The following is a 21,723-nucleotide window of genomic DNA, read 5'->3' as shown; positions in this document are numbered from 1 at the left end:
AGTAAATTCCTTTTACTCATCGAGTTGTTATGATCACTTTTGCTAACTGAATTCCCCACTGCCATATTAAATTAAAATGAGCATTTAACCATTGCAGGGTTGTCAGTGTGTGTGGTCCCGAATAAGTTCATTCCTCGTAAGGTAGCCCTTTTTAATTTGATACGATCTCATGCATTGTAGATCAACTTGGTATAAATTCCTATAAACAAGGTCAAACACAAAAAAAAATTGTTCATATCTATGATTTTAGCCTTATGATTGGGTTATTTTTGCTGAGCAAAGTCATTTCATTATAATTATACAGGAAGCACTCATATCAGAATTTGTGAAATTAACCAACAAAAGGAAGGTTTCCAGGACAGAGTGGGTACACGTCAACTCTGCTTATGATGTCTTCATAATGCAATTACAGTAAACACTGCTGTTTAATCATTTGCTCCACATCAACTGACCATAGGAAAATCTCAGTATGAAAAGCTGAAAGAGGTACATCAACTTTGCTCCTTTAGCACCATCAGTGCATCTCACAAAGGGTCACAAAAATATAAACTGTTTCTATAACAAAGTGAAAGCATTTGCTAACACCCTTGTTCTCTCATCAGTCTATAACTCACTCATTCTCTTGCAGTGTCAAAGAAATTTTTGATTGAAGGTCTTCTTCCCCTTGGAGCTCTTCACATAGCCGTCTGTGTTGTGCCCGGAGGCGAAACAAAGCAGCACTGGAACAACATCAGGGAAAATGATGGAATATTAATAATAACCAAAATTATGTCTAAAGGCAAGAAATTCCTTATTTTTATTTTCATCTCATTTTCACCGTCTATTCTTTCACCTTCAACATGTGTCATTGTGAAACTAATTAAACAACAATTTGCATTTATATAGCGATGTATATATATTTTACACACACACACACACAAACATATTGTTCTATGAAGCACATTACCATTCTCATGGTGCATTTAAATTAACCATTAAGGTGCCAGGCTGCAGCCTCCAATGATAGGTGGTTCCTTTTCCTTTATGTTTAAATTAAGGGGAGACAGTGGTGTAGTGGTAATGTCACTGGACTAATAATCCAGAGGACCAGGCTAATACTCTGGGAACACAGGCTCAAATTCCACCGTAGCAGCTGGTGGAATTTAGGGAAGAATTTTCCGGTCAGCGAGCAGGGGTGGGGCCCGCTCGCCGATGCATAAAATGATGCGCGGTGATGTTGGGCGTGCGTCCCGACGTTACCGCGCGTCATTTAGATTTTCAGTTCGGTGGGCGCGCAGCCGACTCGGCTGCAGGCCCACTGAACTGTCAAAGGCCTATTAAGGCCTGTTTAAAACTAATTTTATCAATTAAATGAGCTGCCCGTCCAACCTTAAGGTTGATGGGCAGGCGAAGAGCCCAGGCGACCTTCGCATTTTTCATGGAACCTCATCCACAGGCGGGATGGGGTTTCATGAAGCGTTTATAAATTAAATAAATGTTTAAATTAATGTTCCTTGACATGTCCCAGCTCATGTGACACTATCACATGCGGGGACAGGTCTTAAAATAGTTTCAATTCTTTATTTAAATGTTTGAGCCTTAAATAAATCTCTCTGAGGCACCTCTGTATCTCAGGGAGATTTCTGTGCTCTTTCATGTGCGACTGGGGGGAAAATTCAGCCCTTAAAATTCAATTAATAACTATGGAATATAGAGCTATTCTTAGTAATGGTGACCATGAAAACATTGTCGCAAAAACCCATCCGTTCACTAATGTCCTTTTGGGAAGTAAATCTGTTGTTCTTACCTGGTCTGGCTTACGTATGACTCCAGATCCACAGCGATGTGGCTGACTCTTAAATGCCCCCTGAAATGGCCGAGCAAGCCACTCAGTTCAAGGGACAATTAGGGATGGGTAGCAAATTTTGGCCTTGCCAATGATTTCCACATCCCATGATCGAGAAAAATAACTTTTTTACATCCTTACTTCGTTTACTGGCTTGGGCGAGGAGCACAAAAGGTCAGGTTCCTTTTATTGAAAATTCTTTATTCTCATCAAGATGAGAGATATTATGTTGAGTAGTGCGCAACATTGTAATAAGGTATCTTTGGAAGTTCATTGTCAAAGATGGAGAAAGGGAAATCCAGGCAGGGAAAGAAAGAATCAGTGGTGGACAATGTAAACAGTGAAGAGTGGGTGGGAATAGGAAGTGCAGTCAATGAAATTCTCTGATAGAAGTGAAAGTAGAAAGGTCCACCAACATAGCCATCAATGCAACAGAAGAAGTAGTCAGTGAGAGGTCCTAAATACAACTGGAAAAAGGAGTGTTCCACATATTCTACAGAAAATGGCACAACTGAGATCTGTTTCATTCAGAGGAACTGAGCTAAAACAGAAGTTGGGGTGGGAGTGGTTGTAGGGACAAGCAAGCAGTGATAGGAGCAGATAATCAAAAGATGTCACAGACAAAGGAACAAAGACATGTAAAAGGTGGTGATATTATCTAAGAGAATGTGAGTGTCTGAATATGATTGTTTAGTGTTGAATAGTGGGGTAATAGTCCAGGGACAGTTAGGAAGAGTTGTCAGATTATTGCCATTCAGCCTCTACCATAAAGTGACGCAAGTGCCATGCAACAGTGCACTGTTGTCAGTAGGTTTTGTGATAATGTCAGAGTGGGGACTAAGTGAACAAAGAATAATAAGTTCACTCATATCTATCTCCATCTGAAGGGAGTAGAGAACTTCAGTTAACCGATGCTATAAAACCAGCACTCAGTGCAATGGTGGTGAAAAGGTAAAAGGTCAGAGAGAGATCCAAGAATTACTGGAGGTAGAAGTTCAGAAAATTGCTATGCAAGTATTAGTGTGCAATAATTATTTTCTAAGGTTAACAACTGCATTAAAATAGAAAAAAAATCCATGTAAGTGTCTGTGCACTAATATTCATGCCCCAAAATTTCATGGCCAATTTGTAAAATTTCAAATACATTTGATTTGGATTAATATTGCCATCTGACCAGTGAATAAGATTGTGATGCTGTTGGTACTTGTCAGGACTGACTGACTAACAGGAAAAATCTCTTAGTTCCAAACATGACATTGTCATAAAACCTGCTGCCATAAGGGAACACTGTTCCATGGCATAATGATCTCTGCGGTTGAGGAAATTGGCAACTATCCATTTCTTCTTAACTCTCTCTGGACCATGACCCACTATTGAACATGACCCCATTATTGATCACTCAACAGTCTCATCTGCTGATCTCATCGCTTTCCATGCAAAATTAACAATGTCAGTGGGTTTTTTTTATAGAATACCATCAATTTATCCCAGATTTTATAATTTGTTGGGAGAGGGATTAAGTATCAGGTCTAACTAGGTTTAACCCTAAAAATCAGTGGACCCAAAATTCCAAAAGGAATTATTAAGGGTACAGAGTGGGTAAATATTGGCAGTGGTTGGAGTGTGAGATGTAGCCCAGTTCCACTCAGTCTTTGATAATGGTCCTACAAAGTGTCTTGGGATGTTTCATTATGTTAAAGCTGCTATATAAATGCACCTTGATGTTCGACTTTTTTCTGGGTGATGTTTCCACCCTTTGTCCCGGGGCATGTCATTCCTCAGGAGTTCCACCCATTCCATCTTTATACGGTCACAACAGGAATCTTGATACCCAAGAACTCTTGTGCGTTCTGATGAAACCTTTTGAAATGTCTCAAATCTTCACCAGGCAAAAAAAAAAATAATTGAATACACCTTAGTTTAAAAAAACCCTGGCTCAGAATGTTTTTCTTCAGCCCTAGAAGGGTCTTGGGGTATCTCCGATGCAGTTGCTGCAGTTGAGAATTAAGGTGGGCAACTGCTGAAACACCCTTACAGACAGCGGCAGCCTGCCCCAGCCATGCAAATGACCCCACTCCCACAATTTGGGGCAGGGTCTACATCTATAGCCACAGGTTAATGGGGAGTAAACTCTATGGTGCTTGCACTAACAGAGTACAGTCCCCGGAATTTCAAGCCAAGAAGGCCTACATCCCAGATATTAATATACAATATACTAGTACCATATCATGTCATATTTTAACAACAACTTATATTTATATAACACATTTAACATAATAAAATGTCCCAAAATGCTTAACAGGAGCATTATAGAACAGAATATGACACTGAACCATATTAGGAGATGTTTGGCCAGATGGCCAAAAGCTTGGTCAAAGAGGTAGGTTTTAAGGAGTGTCTTAAAGGAGGAAAAGTGATGCAAAGAGGCAGAGAGGTGTAGGGAGAGAATTCCAGAGCTTAGGGCCTAGGCAGCTGAAGGCATGGTCACCAATGATGGAGCGATTAAAATTGGGGATGCACAAGAGGCCAGAATTAGATGAGCGCAGATACTTCAGAGGGTTGTGGGGCTGGAGGAGATTACAGAAATAGGGAAGAACCACACCATGGGAGGATTTGAAAATAAGGATAAGAATTTTAAAATCAAGGCATTGTTTGATTGGAAGTCAATGCAAGTCAATGCAGGGTGAACTGGACTTAGTGTGAGTTGACACAGGCAGCTGAGTTTTGGATGACCTCAAGTTTACAGAGGGTAGAATGTGGAAGGCCAGCCAAGAGTGCGTTGGAATTGTCAAATCTAGAAATGGTAAGGACATGAATGAGCATTTCAGCAACAGATTTGCTGAGGCAGGAGTAAAGTGGAACACGTTACAGAGGTGGAAATAGGCAATCTTAGTGATGATGCAAAAATGTGGTCAGAAGCTCATCTCGGAGTTAAATCTGACATCTAGATTGTGAACAGAGAGGCTTAATCTCAGACTAAACCAGGAAGAACGATAGAGTCAGCAGCTAGGCAATGGAGTTTGAAGTTGGGACCGATAACCATCGCTTCATTTTTCTCAATATTTAGTTACGTTTTAATTTAGGGCAATAAATGTTAATGTTGCAAATGCTGTGACAATTGAGTTCATCCTCTAGTTGTAATTAAGAGCAGCTGATACTAAGTGGGGAGAGATTAAGGCACATATATAAGGACCAGTGTGGGAAAAAACTGTGGGAAAGGGAAAAGGGAATAAATTAATATTCTGTACAGCATTGTTGTAATCAATCAATCATGGTTCAAAAGTATTACTTTCACTTCTGAGTCTGACAGTCAGGGGTTGAAATCCCACACCAGACACCTAAGCATATAATCTAGGATCTGTCCAGTGCAGTCTGAGGGAGTGCTACAGTGTCAAAAGCGCCATCATTTGGATGAGATGTTAAACTGTGTCCTGTCTGCCATTTCAAGTGGACGTCAAAGAATCCATGGCCTCATTGCGAAGAAGTGCAGGGGAATTCTCCATGGTGTCCTGGTTGATGTTTACCCCTCAACCAACACCACTAAAGTACAGTTATCTTGTCACTGTCACATTACCGTTCATGCAATCATGCTGTGTGCAAAATTAGCTGCAGCATTTCCTGCCTTACAATTGTGACTATACTTCAAAACTATTTTATTGACTGTAAATGTCCTGGGATGTCCTGAAGTTGAGAAACTATATAGATGCAAGTTATTTTTTCAACCTAATACATTTAAAAGCTTTAGAATGTTGGCTTTATCTTCAAAGCTCATTATATATACAATATTTTCAAAAACTGAATTGAAAACTAGACAGAATTTTTGATGTCAAAACAATAAATATATCAAGATTATAGTTCTCTACTCCTATTGTGCAGCCAACACCAGGGTGTATTGCTGTTCCAAAATTAAATTGGTTCGCATGTTGTGAGAAAGAGGAAGAAAGAGGAAGAGAGACAAGCTGAGTACTTATGAAGAAAACAGAGCAAATGAATGAATTTATTTACATAGCTGCCAAGCAATATCAAGTTCACTGGGCGTTGGAAGAATGCGATTCGTACAGGTGTGTGTGATGCAATGAACTAAGTAGCAGAGAGATTACATACCTGTTGTTGGCAATTTGCTGCTCTTGAATATTTTCTTCCGCTTTCTCCTTCTCTTTCTCCAAAGTTTCTTTCCTCCTGCAACATTCTTTTAATTCTTCTCTAAAATTAGAAAATATGTCAGTGAAGGAACATGCAGAGGTCAGTAGACAGCTTCCAGGGCAGCATGCATCAAACATTTCAGGAACTTCAATTGTTCCAACTGAATTCGTAAGCTGCATTTAGATCTAATGAAACTGCAACCGTTAGCTTTTGAACACTGAAGTTGCATTTCAACACCAACATTTTAAAAAGCAACAATTATGCTTTTCCAGTTTAACCACAGGACACAGTCATGCTGAAACTACCAACACGAGAATGCTTAACATTTTCATACAAAATTCCTCGCTCTTACTTTAGGGGTGCCATTAACCCATTTACTTGCAACAGGTTAACACCTCATTAGGATAATGGAGCGAGGAATTTCAGATAAACGCGTTAAGTAGTTGTACTTTCATATGACACAGTGCAATTTTGGAGCCAGTGAATAAGAAAGATGCTCTAGTTTTATACATTTAAGTATTTTGCTTATAATTACTAGCCTAAAGGGAAAGACGACAATCAACCAGGCTCTTCATCTTGATAAATACAAAACTTTAGCAACAAATAAAAGAAATAGATAAAAGAAAATGAAGATTTCTGGGTGAAACAAAATTACTGCAAAACTTTTCCTGATTTTACACCTCACCTCTACCATCTAAAATTCGTTGGCTGGTGTTCTAACATATTTTTCGGGATTTTAATTTCTCAGTCATATTCAAATTATTCCTTGATTTCTTGACAAAGTCAAAAAATACGTTATATTTAAATGAGAAATAAACTGATGTTCTATTTGTTTTGCTAATGAAAGAAGTGTTGGTTATTCATTTCTTTAATTAAAAAACTCTAGAAAGTGTATTAGAAATCGGTAATCAAGTTTGAGTGCTATTTTTTCCTATTGCACTTGAAATTATCTCTACCGTCTTATGTGTTTTATTTTAGAACAGGCTTGTCCAACCTTTTCTCATGGGGGAGGGTCACAATTCAGTTTTCTCACACTCAGAGACGATGAACACATTTCAGAAAGATAAGGTTTGGCACAACATTAAATATGAATATTTTTTTAAAGTTGCCGTATGAAAAGAAACAACTTGCTGAGCAAAAAAAATGTCAAAAGAATAAATTGTTAATTTTTAAAAATGAGTACTAAATAAGGATGGCTATTAGAGTGTGAAAGAGTGGCGGTGTGTGTGTGGCTCAGGACACTCACCCTCATCCACTGTGAGAGTGGGTGAAAGTGTGTGTTTCTGTGTGAGGGTGAGGGTGAATGAGAACCCTGAGACTGGGAGTAAATCATGGACAGGTGCATCTGCAACAGGTAGATTGGTGACAACGAGATCAACTAGGTTTTTGCCTCTTGTTGGCTCCCTCACCATCTGCTGAAGACCTAGTCTAGCAGCTGTGTCCGTTAGGACACAGCCAGCTCGGTCAGTAGTGATGATACTGAGCCACTCTTGGTGATGGACATTGAAGTCTCCCACCCAGGGTACATTCTGAGCCCTTGCAACCCTCAGTGCTTCCTCCAAGTGGTGTTCAGCATGGAGGAGTACTGATTCATCAGCTGAGAGGGGACAGTAAGTGGTAACCAGCAGGAGGTTTCCTTGCCCATGTTCGACCTGATGCCATGCGTCTTCAGGGAGTCCGGAGTTGATGTTAAGGACTCCCAGGGCAACTCCTACCCAACTGTATAACACTGCGCCACTACCTCTTGTGGGTCTGTCCTGTCAATGGGACAGGACATACCCAGGGATGGTGATGGTGGCATCTGGGACATTGTCTCTAAGATATAATTGGGTCAGCATGATTATGTCAGGCTGTTGTTTGACCACACTGTGGGACAACTTCCAATTTTGGCATGAGCCTTCAGCTGTTAGTGAGGACTTTGCAGAATCGACAGGGCTGGGTGTGCCATTGTTGTTTCCAGTAACTAAGTCGATGTTGGGTGGTCCATCCGGTTTCATTCCTTTTAGAATTCATAGTGGTTTGATACGATTGAATGGTATGCTAGGCTGTTTCAGAGGGCAGTTAAAAATCAACCATAATTCTGTGGATCTGGAGTCACACGTAGGCCAGATCAGGTCATAGGCCAGGTTAGGTCGTAGGCCAGGTCAGGTAAGGATGGCAGATTTCCTTCTCTAAAAGGACACTAGTGAACGAGATGTGTTTTTATGGCAATTGACAACGGGTTTGTGGTCACCATTTGACAACCTTTTAATTTAAATTCTAACAACTGCCTTGGTGGGGTTTGAACACCTGTCCCCAGAGCATTGGTTTGGGCCTCTGGATTACTGGTCCAGTGACATTACCACTATTGCCTCCCCGTCTGTCACACCTCAAAGTGAAAATGCGCATTTGAAAACTTTAGGCTGGATTTTCGCAAAGTTGGGAAGACTCCATTGACCTTTAAAAATGGCAGGAGGAACCAGATGCAGAAGTCGCACCCCCATTTCCAACTGATCCTATTTTCTGCCAGTATGGGAAAGGGGGTGGGTGTGATTCACAGAAGAGGGAAACCCAAACTCAGAAGGGCCATTTGAACTGAGTGCTGAGTTCAAACAGACCTCATTTTGTCAGCTGCAAGGGCCTTAATCCACAGTGTGGGAATTACAAATTGATGGGATAGATGTAAACGCTCTTGAAGGATGAATAAGGCTTGTTTAACTGTCATGATCTGAATTATTTTTTAAATCCCCTCTTTAGACTTAAAAAAAAACTGGCTGCAGCAGTCAATGATTGTTTAAAAAATCCTTTGCTGGACTGCTATGATTGACAGGGCAGTTGGTGTAGCATCTGTTCAAGCAGTTTCAATAGAGTTATTTGTTAGCATTCCCCTAAGAGTTATTCATTATGCATGCTTGTCTGAGCTTCAAATGCTACAACTATCTCTGCAGAGGATTCTGAGTTCACGGTTTGATTGACAGATTAAAGAGACTATTAGAGGATTAGGAATATGAAAAGACGTTTGTTTTTATAAGAAATTAACTATTTGAGATTTAAAAACTTTTATGCAATCATGAATGGGAGTTTTTCTTCACAATCACATTAATTACATCTCCACATGGCTCCTGAGATCTGCCCATGGTTTATACTGGGTTAGTTGGCACTGAATTGGCATGGGGGGGGGGGGGATGAGGAGCCATGGGGGTTGGGTGGGGCACATGAGTTGGCATTGAGTTCAAATGGAGGTGTTGTGATCCAAGCTGAGGTTACCCCTGGACAAGCCTGATCCCAGAGTGGAACCCAGCTTGATAGATGCTAACTTTTATTTTTGTTTGTTTAAATATGTGGAGAGTAGCTACGGAACAGAGGCATAGGAGTCAGCTGATGAACTTTTAACAAAAGAGTAACACATTTATTCAACAAGAAAAATGAACTATATTACAATACTCCTTCACTCACAACTCTACCATTACAGATGTACACAGATTTGTAAGGATAATACAAGTTACAAAAGCTATTTTATACTCTAATGTTCCCAGTAGATACACAGTCCATGTAAACCTGTGGTACCCTGTGGTCAGACACACCACACTCTGAAACCAAGTGACAGATGCTACCTCAAGCAGATACTATGGATCGCTCCTCAACTCCCCCTAGAAGCTTGTCACATTGTGAGCCAACCAGTCTCACTGAATTCCGTCCTTCACATGAGGGATTCCAATCTCCACTCTCCAGGGCCTCGCCTTGGAATCTTCGCCCAAACTGACATTTTCACTCAGACACCTTCCACAAGGGTTTACCTCCAGGGTTTCAAACTCTCCTTCTGATGTTCCTCTTCCCTGGGTCACTACATGCACTCAAGCTGTCTTCCATGCACCCTCTCTCACCAATTCAGCCTTAACAGTATACCACTGCTTCACATGCCATAGCAAACAGTTACAGACCTTCAGTTGTCTCTTTGAGCCTTCTTGCTACTTGCAAGCTGTTCTCACTTTAAATCTGATGCTTGGAGCCTTTCTTTCTGCCCCTCACTCTTATCTTCATTTAACAGGGCCTTTTCCCAGGTTCCTGTCCTTCCTTTAACTAGAAAGTCTGCTTTAGACTTTCTCTTCTTCCATTCTCCTGGGCTTCTGGGGTTTTTCTTAGCTTGGGATTTACTATTTGTCAGCTTTTAGGCTCCTTCTGCTTCACAGCTGCCTTCAAACCAACTGAACTCAAACAGTTTCCAAAATAAACTGTTGTCTTTCTTCTTCTGTCTGTGTGTCTGTGGGAGGAAACTGCCTGTCTGTGCCCCCCCACCCCATGTTGTTAGGCAACAGCACTGTTCTTCCTACTCCTGTGTGTCTACTTTCGCTTTATAGGGGTTGTAAACATCTCATTAGAAATGCAAGCAGCCTTTTAAAGTGAAACTAAAACTCCATTTGACCTTTAACACACAGATACAAAAATACAAATCAAACTTAAACTTTAATGCTAAAACTCATTCCTAACACCCACAAATACAAGTATATCTTACTTAAGCTATCTCTATTTCTTAACAGAGGGCATTAGGGGTGAGGGTTAAGGTTCTTCTAAAACAACTGGAACAAAGTCCTAGAGAACTTGGGCAGGCCTTATAACCAGCTCAGCTCAGCATTTGCCTACCCCCAGTCTTCCCAGTATATGCTTCCGGGTTCGGCGGGCCCAACTTTATCCCGCACAATTCCCCCCACCTCCCCAAGTGAAAACCTCATGATTCAAGGCACTTTTTACCAAGGCGGATCCAGTAAATTGGGAAATTTTCCTATTTGAGCAACCCGCCTCATTTATCAAAATCCAGCTCTCTATATCACACTTGCACCAACTGGCTAAAAAACATATTTCTAACACAGCAACAAATTCCAATTAATCAGGTAGTGAACCAATTCATGAAAAATTACCATATCATGAATTGAAGCATTAAGAAATAGAAATCAATGCCTGGCATTTTTTTGCTGGTTTCTTCTGACCTTGTTCAGTTAGGCTCTCCCCAAGAGGTCAAGCTAAAGATAAGCGTCCCATTGTACAGCATTATGAGACCAATAAACCAATCTAATCTAGTGAGTCTCAGGAGGAGGAGCAGGATTCTTTAATTTGTAGGTTTTCTTTAAACAGAAAAAAACTTTCCTGAGCAACAATAATTAGCCTTTATTTGACCTCTGGTGTTCCTATTTACATCACTTCCCACAAACAGGAATGAGATCATTTTTGAGTTTTACTCGAGTTAGACCTTGTGGCCTTAATGACAGAGGTTACTTATTTTAAAAATAGCTTTGCTTAGGAGAAAACAGCTTTCCTCAAGCATCTCCTTACACCTACTAGAAAAGGGCCATAAGCAATTCAACACTCCTTTATTTAAGGTATAATAAATTCTGCATTACCTTATAGAAAACTCCTTCCAATTTACCATAACTACAAGATGAATGAAAAATCATTTTCCAACATAAAGACGGCAATATAACCTTTAACAAAATTACATCCTGTAAGACCTTAGTATTAATTTCAAACTGAAATGTTCAGTGGCTCAACCCTAAAGGCATAATCATTCCTCCTAATTATCAAAATCTTTGAACTGTGCTGGGAATTACCAGCTCCCATTATGTAAACATATTAAGATAGCCTGCAGCAGATTATGTCAGGCATGAAGTTCGTGAAACTGATCTCTGCCTATGTGAATATAATCAAAATGGTTCCACAACTGAATCTCCAAGTTTTATGTTCCATAAGCTTCAGCCATTCCACAAAAGAATTAAATTCTCCAGCAGTTGGCAACGCATTTTCTCTAATACAAGGTCACAATATCAATATTCAGATTACACCTGATGGAGAAAAGGGGCACTGATTTGATGGGGCAAATGGCTTGTTTCTCTGTTGGGACTTCTTTTTGTATTATATTATGTATAATTATGTATTTTAAAAATACCTATGTGTTGAAAAATGTTTGTTTGCTAGTAATTTTGTAACTACAGCTATATACAACTGTAAGCAAACTAAAATGGGGAGTAAGACAAAGCAGTGACAATACTCAGCACCTTCATCTGTTGCCAAAAAGCTAATTTAAGAACTTAATATCCAACAAACTGTTAACAATAATTGAGAACTCACGTGGCATTCCGCTATCAAATATTTTAACAGGCATATTTATTTTGAATGGGTTAATAGATCTGTTAAAATAGCAGACAGAAATGTGACGAAAATGCATGAAGCATTCATACATTAATATTGCATGTTAATTTTTAAGCCAGTATAGATAATGTTTTAAGAATTATTTAAGACTATTACATCTATTGTTACGTCAGTTATCTACTTGTTTTGCTGAAATTCATGAGAGAATACAGAGAGAAGACATCAAAATAGCTGCGTACAGTGAATGCAGAGAAACAAGAAGTCCAAAACACACACACAGTTTCTTTATGATATGCATATCTCTCAAGGACGAAGTTACATATTATATATGTAACACATACACATATATAAATTAGACTAGGTAACACATGGAGATATTAAAATGGCAATGAGATATATATCAGAAAGAGGTCGGGGAAAGAGAGAGAACAAAGGCAAACACTATTTTGGGCCCCTGAAGGAAATCACTACCAAGAGAGAAAAAGAATACAACATTCCTATAAGCTGGAATGCCCTTTTTGGCCTAACTTTCTCCTGATTTTTGGAGTTCATCATTTGAATATAATTATTTCTCTTCCTGGGCCAGGCTTTTTCAGTCGGCGTGTGGGGGCGGGCCCGACAGGCCTGCACATAAAATGAAGCGTGATGACATCGGGCGTGCGTCTCGTGATGTTTTGCTCGATAATTGATAGGCTTATTAAGGCCATTAACAAAGTAATTAATGTCAAGTTTCCGCTGCCCGTCCAACTTTACTGTTGGCAGGCGAAAAGGCCAAGCGGCCTTTATATCTTTTAGGAAACCTCATCCATGAGCAAGATGAGGTTTTCTAAAGCTTTTACTACTTAAATAGAAAGTTTATATGAAAAATAAAACCATGTCACAGGAGGGGACATGTTTCATTAAATTTTTAATGTTTGTAAAAAAATTTTTAAAAACTGCATCAATCTCCCTAGGTCTCAGGGAGATTGAAGCGCTCTTTCGCACGCATGCGAAATCAGTAGTGCGCCCGCCGACAATAAAGAGGCCTATTAAGGCCATTAATGTAGTAATTGACCTGGATTTTTAGCTGCCTGTCCAATGATTGGCGAGTGGGCGAATTGGCCAGGCGGCCTTTGGATTTTTGAGAAAACCTCATCCAAGGGCGGGATGAGGTTTCCAATATTAATTTAAAAAAAAATAAAAATGTCTGGGCACAATTTTTATAATCAATATGTTTAGGTGAGTGATTCTTATGGTTGGAAATTTTTTTGGGAATTTCAAAATGTTTACTTTTGGATTTAAAATTCTTCAGCTCCCTGAGGCAGCTCTCTGCCCTCAGGGAGCTTTCACTGCACGCTTCCCCGCCCCCGTGCTGACTTCAGTGTTTGCCCTCTTCCCGTCCCCATCCCAGCAGCACTGAGCTTCTCAGCGCACCTTTCACACTAGCTGGCCGTTAATTGGCCAGCCAGCGTGAAATAGTGGTCAGAGACCGATTGCAGGCGGCAGCCCGTTTCCCGGCCGCTCCCGGGCCTGCCCACTGCGCCCGCCCAATGACCTGAAAATTCTGCCCATAGTTTCAGCTGGGGCATGACAACAAATGGAAAGATATAGATGAGCATGATGCTGCTTAACCTGCCAGCTCATGTGTGTTCACAAATGTTGATTAAAAGATTAGAATTCAGATGCTACAAAAAGTGTACATCAGCAAAGTTACAATGCTGAGTCAACCAAAGGAAAAGTAAAGAGGGATCAAGGGCTGAATTTAACCCCTCACCCCCCACCTGGGTGTGGGATGGCAGACAGGCAGGGAGACATAAATTGGGTGCCATAGCAGTGGCACTGTACCCTTTGCCTACGCACCCCTGGCCCCCACGGCCACCATGGTGGAGGAGAGGTTAGGTGGCCCACTTGCCCCTGGGTCAATTGAGGCCCTTAAGTGGCCAATTAAAAGCCACTTAAGGTGCCTCCTCCTGCCACCACTGGGATTTTTCCCATGTTAACCATGGCTCAGTTGGTAGCACTCTCGCCTTTGAATCAAAAGGTTCTGGGTTCAAGTCCCATTCCAGAGCTTGACCACAAAAAAAAATCAAGGTTGATACACCACTGCAGCAGTAAGGGAGTGCTGCACTGTCGGAGGTGTCGAATTTCAAATGAGATGTTTAACCAAAGCCTGATTGGCCTGCTTGAGTGGATGTAAAAGATTCCATGGCACTATTCTGAAGAGAAGCAGGGAAGCTATTCCCAATGTCCTGGCCAATACTTGTCCCTCAATCAACATCAGAACATCTGGTCATTATCATATTGCTGTTTGTGGGAGTTTGCTGAGTGCATATTGGCTGCCGCATTTCCTACCTTAAAACAGTGACAACACTTCAAAAAAAATTCATTGGCTGTAAAGCACTTTGAGACATCTGGTGGCCATGAAAAGTATTATATAAATGAAAGTCTTTATTTCTTTCTCTTCTTCCAGGGACTCACTGTTGTCCCAGCCGTGGGCGCCGCCCCCAATAGCGCTGCAGGAAGAAAGCTGCTGGCCGTTTGATTGGCCGGCAGCTCTAGGAGGTGGGATTTCCTCTCAGATGGAGGCAGAAGTTCCACCTCAAAACAACTAAAGGCCCAACGGCCGCAAACGGGAAAAGAAATCTGTTGAGATAAAGGAGAACTGAAGACTGAAATTAGGGAAACAGTCTGAGAAAGTGATAAACATACAAAGAATGAATTACATCAAACGTATAGAACAGAAACAAACCACTGGTCTATGCAATTGTTTATGCTCCTCACAAGCCTCCTCCTCCTTCTGTCTCCTTTTTTGACCCAGTGCCAATTTTTCTCAAATTACATTCCTGAGTGCCTGGGGATGTTTTACGATGTTGAAGGCGTTACTGAAGTGCAATTGGACTTGATGTTGTGCTTCATCTAACCCTATCAGAATATCTTATTTTTTCTCCCACATGTACTTATCCAATTTCCTCTTAAATGCATCTATGCTATTTGCTTCATTTACATCATGTGGCAGCAAGTTCCACAGTCTAACCACTATTTGGGTAAAGAGGTTTTTTCTGAATTCCCCATTGGATTTATTAGTGACTATCTTATATTTCTGACCCTGAATTCTGGACTTACTTATAAGTATAAACATCTGGAATGCTTTTTCAGAAATATAGGAGTGCGATCCTCAGAAAATGACTATAGACAGCACGTCTCCCAGTAAAAAAAGCAATAAACACTTGCACGCACTTCATTGTAACAACGTGACTACAGAATTCTACCACAACAATTATATTGCTAATAAGTTGTGCAAAGATCTGTAATAAAGAAAATATTTTGTTTCCAACCATTACAGATTTAAGAAATAGAATAAATGAAAGTTGAGTTAGAATGAAAGACATGTAAGAACAGTCAATTTAGTTTTGGTCAGTCATTACTCAGGCATATGCTTCGCCAAAACTGACAAGGGGCCCAGATCCATACCTAATCTGCACTTAAGATTATGTTATATCATAAATGCACAAAGTATATTTTTAGCTTGTTACTATAACCCGATATTAAAATTATTAAATTAATTGCATTCGGTCTGAAAGCCCCCATGATGATGAATGATGAGGTTATATTGTTATCGACATACAAGCATAATTGATGCCTGACATTGGTGTACAAAATGGCGGGAAAATAATTTGCATTTCTAGCATGGGACCATGTAGTTTACAGAGATTGGATTTTTAAGAAAACACAGGAGAAAAAGTATTTTGTAAACACATTAAAAATAAAATTGTGTTCATTGAGACATCTAAACAATCTCAATTAACAGGGAAATTACATGCAAATTTACATCAGATAAACAAATAGCTGAAAAATACACTAACACATCTATTGGTAACTAGTTAGCATGACAAAATACTAGATCACAATACTCTAATCTGAAAATATAAATATATTTGGAAATACGGATATCAATGTTAGTAGGCGTCTATCTAGTGCTGGAATCCTTACCGTCTGAACCTGAACAGCTGAAAGAGCAGTGATGCAGTAAAGTGTCAGAATCCCTCAGTGAGATGTTCTAATTACTGCCATAGATCATTCTCAGCCTCACAACATGCCATGTGCAAATGAGCTGCCTGACTGCAAGATGTTGAAAATAATGCAACACCTTTTCATTTTAAGGGCAAACAATTTTGTTGTGGCTGTCATGCTATTATCAACTATTCATTTCATTTCATTCTAAAGTATTATAATCTTCATGCTAAAAATGAACATTTGGCTGTCCAAAGTACATTCATGTGATAACATCTAGTGGATACTCAGAACTATTTCTAACACTGACCTATTGTACTGCATTAAGAACATCGTAAACACTTTGGGGCGTAACAACAATCCTCCAGGTGAAGGGCAGAAAGGCATCTGGACTGAATTTTAAAGGGGGAAAAACATCTAGTGTTTTCTATTCTTTGGTTCAGCACATCAAAAATGCCACAACCAGGAAATAAATTCAAAGACTTATGACGTCCAACTCTTAGCAATGCCATCAATTTATCATTTTCATCCAGAAATCTGCTAGTAACAAGGGTGGAATTTTCCGTGCTCACCGGCGTCATCGGTAGCGTGAGCAGACAAAATGGCGCAATCGGTTTTACGACGGCGGGAAACCAGTTCGCGATCGTCCGCTCAGCCTGCTGACAGTGGGCCGCGTTTCCCACCATTGGATGTCGGAAATCATCAGATGATCATTATCAGGCCAGCCCACCAGAATCGCACCCCCCCCACCCCCTCACCCCGCTGGATCGTCCGTCCACATCAGTGGGAAAGCACGCTGCACGCTGGCGTGTTTCACAACATGTGTACTTGGTGGCCTGCACTTTGAGGGGAACTCGGAGGCGAGTACACAGTACCTTTGTGCAGTCCTCGCCAGGGTCACCTGTTGGACTTCAAGCTTCAGGGTTGCTGGGGTTAAGGGCAGCCCAGCCATTGAATATAGCGCACAAGCATTCAGGGTGAGAGGTAGAGTGGGCAAGGGAAGTGGCCACGCATTAGGGAAACCTGTAGAAAGTGATCATTCCTCTGAAACTGAGACATTTCAAGCGCAGTCACATTGATATGATTGGAGTTGGGCTTCTAGCTTATCTGCCCACTCAAGCAATGCAGAGGCATCAAAGTACCACCAACTGATCCAAAGCTTTTCACACCACCCACCCCACCACTGCCCGGCACAGGCTGCAAAGTCATGAGTGTTTTAGTGGACTGCAGAACAGTTGGAGCAGTCACTGCTGGAGGGGCTTACAGGCCCTTACAATGTCCGCATCCCAGTTTGGACCAGTCTCCCCCATGGTTCAAGCTAACAGCGCAGCCTTGCAGTGCGGGTTAGGAGAATGCCTGCGTCTGAGTTGAAAGCACAGCATGCAGTCCAATGGGCAAAGCTGCCGCCGATCGGTTGGGCGGAGTGGGGTGGAGGTGGTGGGGTTTCGGGCAGCCACACAGCGGTCTATTCTCTGGCTATCCAAGTGGTGGCCAGCACTCTCCAGGAAGTGTTAAGGGGCCGTCACACTTAACCAGAACAGGTTCTTAGTACACCCACGCTAACCACGTGTCTCTCTCTTTCATCCTGCAGGAGGAGTACATCAGGATCATGGAGCATGGTGAACTAGCTGTACGCCTGGTGGCATACAGAGCATGAAGACGACAGAGGAGAGACCGACTGAGGCTCCTGACTGCACAGAGGCAGGAGCAGCAACCTCAGGAAGAAGGGGCATCTGGGGCTCCCACATACACCGCCCAAGAGCCACAGCGAGCCTTTGGAGGCAGACACCTAGCAACGCCCAGGGTTTATAGATGCCGCCTTTCATCCCTGCAGATGACCAAGAGCCAGTGTCGCCGAAGACTGTGCACATCTTGGGAACTGGTCGGTCACAACTGCCAGTTACTGCAGTATTTGGCGCCACAGAGACATGGATGGCATCCACTGCCAGTGGCCGTGAAAGTGACCACGGCGCTCAAATTCTACGCCAATGGCTCCTTTCAGGGCTCCATGGGTGACCTCTGTGGGATCTCACAAACCTCCACACAGATGCCATCTTTGCAAGGACACACAACTTTGTGCATTTTGCCCAGGACCAGGACAGCCAGGGTGCAAGGTTCGCCCAGATCTTGGGTTTCCCACAGGTGCAGGGTGCAAGCGACTGCACTCATATGACGTTCAGGTCTCCATCGCAACACACAGTGGACTATATCAACCACAGGGGGTTCCATTTGCTGAATGTGCAACTGGTGTGCGACCACCAGAAACGCATTCTGCAGGTGTGCGCACAGTTTCCAGGGAGTGTGCACAACGCCTACACCCTCAGTCGGTCACAGATCCCTGGAGTTTCCCAGGGTCCACAGAAGCTGCAAGGATGGCTCTTTGGGGACAAGGGCTACCCGCAGAGGCCATGGCTGATGACACCCACGTGGTGGCCTCAGACTGCAGCAGTAAAAGGTATAATGATGCTCATGCTGCAACTCGCAACTTGGTGGAGCAGACCATCGGGATGCTGAAGATGAGGTTCCAGTGCCTGGACCGGTCTGGTGGAGCCCTGCAATATAGTCTGCAGAGGATGTCATGCATCGTCATTGTCTGCTGCGCCCTTTATAACCTAGCACTGCAACGGGTAGAGGAGCTGGCTGAGAGGGAGCTGGAGGTCTCCTCCAATGAGGAGGATGCCAACAGGGATGAGGGTGAGGAGGTCCTCGGAGGTGATGATGACGGGGATGAGGCCCTGGCACTGGCTAGATGAGGCAGATGTGCTCGGGAGAACCTCATAGCTGCTAGATTTATGGAGGATGATGATGACATGCAGTGAGGAGACACAAAAGGTCTTCACATTGCATCTATGAACGTTTGACTCCAGTCTGGCTTATGGCAGCGTGAATACCCTCTGTGAGAATGTTCCTGGCAGGGAGATGCAATGGTGGCCCTAATAGTCACTTGATGGCAGGAGGATGATGACGACATGCAGTGAGGACACTCCACAGATCTTCACATAGTCTTTGAGGATGTCCGACTCCTATCTGGCCGAGGGCAGATCACTTGCATTCTGTGATCAGGATCATATCATAGAGACGCAGCCATGAAACCTTAGAAGCATCTGATGTTTAATCCGCCTTCAGCACCTGAGCCTTTCAGGAGCTGGAGTACAGCATCAGTGGTCACAGATGCTGAAGAGATGGGGGCCAGTCTCAACTTAAAAATGTTGAGAGCACACTGGGAGAATGAGAGAACTCTGTGGCGCCTGCCCACTACATTTTGGCAGCAATGACAAGCACTGCTGAGGTGCAGAGATCAGTAATTTCTCCAGGGATTGTGAGGCCAGACCATCATTTTGGTCTGAAGGCTGCATAGAGCACAGGGAGGAGGCCGTGGACTGAGACACCTGCCTTTATCTTCTGCAGAAAGGTTCACATCTGAGTGACAAGAACACTCAGAACAAGGAGCCATTGGCAGGGAGACACTCTTGGGAGTCTATTGACAATAGTGAACAGTATGTACAAGTGATTAACACCCATGCCCAGGCTGTGCAACTAATTCTCCTTAACTTTCCTAATCTTGCTGCTATGTCTTGGTTCTCCCCGGACATCCACAGGGGAGGTGGAGGCAGTTTGTTGACGGCGACGCCCTGCGTGTGACCACCTTGGCGTCCTCTGGAGGGCCTCGGCCTGCTTTCAGGGTCCTGCTGTGTGGTAGTGGCCCCCTCCTCGGCCTGTGGAGCTGGAGCTGCTGAAGTCACAGGAAGAGGGCAGTCAGATGGGCCAGACAGTCTCAGAGTCACCTGGACGGATGTGCCCAGAGTGTGTACCTGCTGATCCTCCTCCCTATGGGTGCCCGGGAGCCGCAGGCTGACTCCTTGAGGAGCAGGGATAGTTAGAATGAGATCGAGCTGCCCCGCACCCCTCTCATGTACACACTGCTGGAGGTCAACTATGGCATCAGCGATGGAGTTGCGCCCGCGCAGCAGTGCAGGAGCAAAGTCCTGGTCCAAGGTCTCCATGACGGCTGCCATCCTACCAGTGTTGACCTCAGTGCGTTGACATGCCGTCGCTATCATCTCAGAATGAAGGCAGACGGACTCCTCCATTGTGCCTTACAATCTGAGGAGTGCAGCAGACACCCCTTCTTGATGTTCCCGAGCTTGCCTTTGAAGCTCCAGTAACTGTGACATGACTGTGTCCAGAGGCTCGTCATCTGACTCGGACTCGGCAAATTTCTGGCCTCCAGCAATCCTCCGAGTGCCAGATGTCAGAGAGGTTCCTACTGCCACCTGCTGTGGATCAGGCAGTGCAGTGTGCTCACCAGATTGTGATCCCGGGGCTACTCTAAAGCTAGGTCCCACCGAGGCGTGTGTCTCTGTGCTGGTGGAGGGTGTGGGTGAGCGCTGTGACGGGACTTCGAGGAGGATGCCTCCAGATTCCCCTTCAGACGTTTCTTTGGGGCTTGATTGGAGGCCCTGGGTTGTGGACTCCATCAGCTGTTTCCCAGATGTGCCTGCGAAGGGAAGGAGAGATAATTAATGCATGGGAGTGGCCTGTGCAACAGGACACATCACTCACGGCATGGGTGCCTGATGGATGTTCCACTGCTGGACCCTCACTTGGTAGAGCAGCGCCGACCTCACCGTCAGCACAGGACCGGTCCAGATCCTCGCCGGCCAGCTGGATGGCTCTGTTTTCAAGTCCATGAGGACCTTGATTTCAGGCATTCCACCACTGGTCTCCCTCTTGTTGTGTGCCAGCTTGTCTTGCATAAATAGAGATGGAGAAAGTGTAAGCGGGATGCCTGCCAGGCCAGATGACAAGTATGCCTGGCCTATGTGGGTGATGAGTGGTCCTATGGGCAGGATGAGGACAATGATAGTGAGTGTGAGAGAGTGAGTGGTGATGTCCCTTGAATTGACAGTGAGTGAGGGCCCTGTGGATGTGTGATAGGTTTGTGAGTGTGTGGGTTGAGAGTGATGAGAAGAGTGACTTACCCTGGCGGAATGGAGGAGATCATTCATCCTCTTTTGGCACTGGGTGGCTGTCCTCTTTTGAAGGGCATTGGCACTGACCACTGCTGCCACCGTCTCCCAAGCTAGGTTAGTGCTGTTGCTGCTCATCCTGCAGCCAGAGAGAGGGTAGCGGACATCCCCCCAGCGGGCCCCCACAGCATCCAAAAGGCGCTCGAGGGACGCGTCGCGGAACTTGGCGGCTGAGGTCTTCTTCAGTTTCAGGACCATTTCTTCTGTGCAGAAGTCTGGAAACACTGAGATGTGTGATTGTGGCTGAACTTTAAATGTGGTGCCCGGCGGAGGGGTGATGGTGGGTGGGCGAATGAGAGCCCGCCCGCCATGGAAATGGCGTGTTTCCCGGGAATGCAAAAACAATGTGGTGGGTTTGGGACGATACAGTGCGAAAACCCACCATCGTGGCCGGCGGGTAAAATGTCATTTTGCCCACCTGCTACCACAGTTAGTGCAAATCTGGGAAAATTCCACCCATGGAATATAATCCATAAAGCACTGGGAAAAACTTCCAGAAAATACCATAATCCCACACAATAAAACAAAATATGCAGTCAACCTAAACTAATGGAGTAATTATGAATGGCCAGAATCATGGAATGCAATCTTTAAGCAGGTAAAACAATCCTGGAA

General features: G+C 43.4%; 1 protein-coding gene across 1 annotated transcript in view; it reads right to left on the bottom strand.

Moving 5' to 3' along the window:
* Positions 1-21,723, bottom strand: part of cfap74 (cilia and flagella associated protein 74) — a 240,871-nt gene that overhangs the window by 157,583 nt on the left and 61,565 nt on the right. Inside the window, exons 5-6 of the mRNA XM_078557686.1 lie at positions 5,930-6,028; positions 615-719 (exon numbers count right to left, since the gene is read on the bottom strand). Coding sequence (XP_078413812.1) covers positions 615-719; positions 5,930-6,028 — 204 coding nt within the window. The remainder of the gene's footprint in view (positions 1-614; positions 720-5,929; positions 6,029-21,723) is intronic.

The sequence above is a fragment of the Cetorhinus maximus genome, chromosome 15, assembly GCF_964194155.1.
Source record: "Cetorhinus maximus chromosome 15, sCetMax3.hap1.1, whole genome shotgun sequence".
Lineage (NCBI taxonomy): Eukaryota > Metazoa > Chordata > Chondrichthyes > Lamniformes > Cetorhinidae > Cetorhinus > Cetorhinus maximus.
Note: the sequence above shows the minus strand (reverse complement) of the source record. Positions and strands in the feature narration are given on the sequence as shown.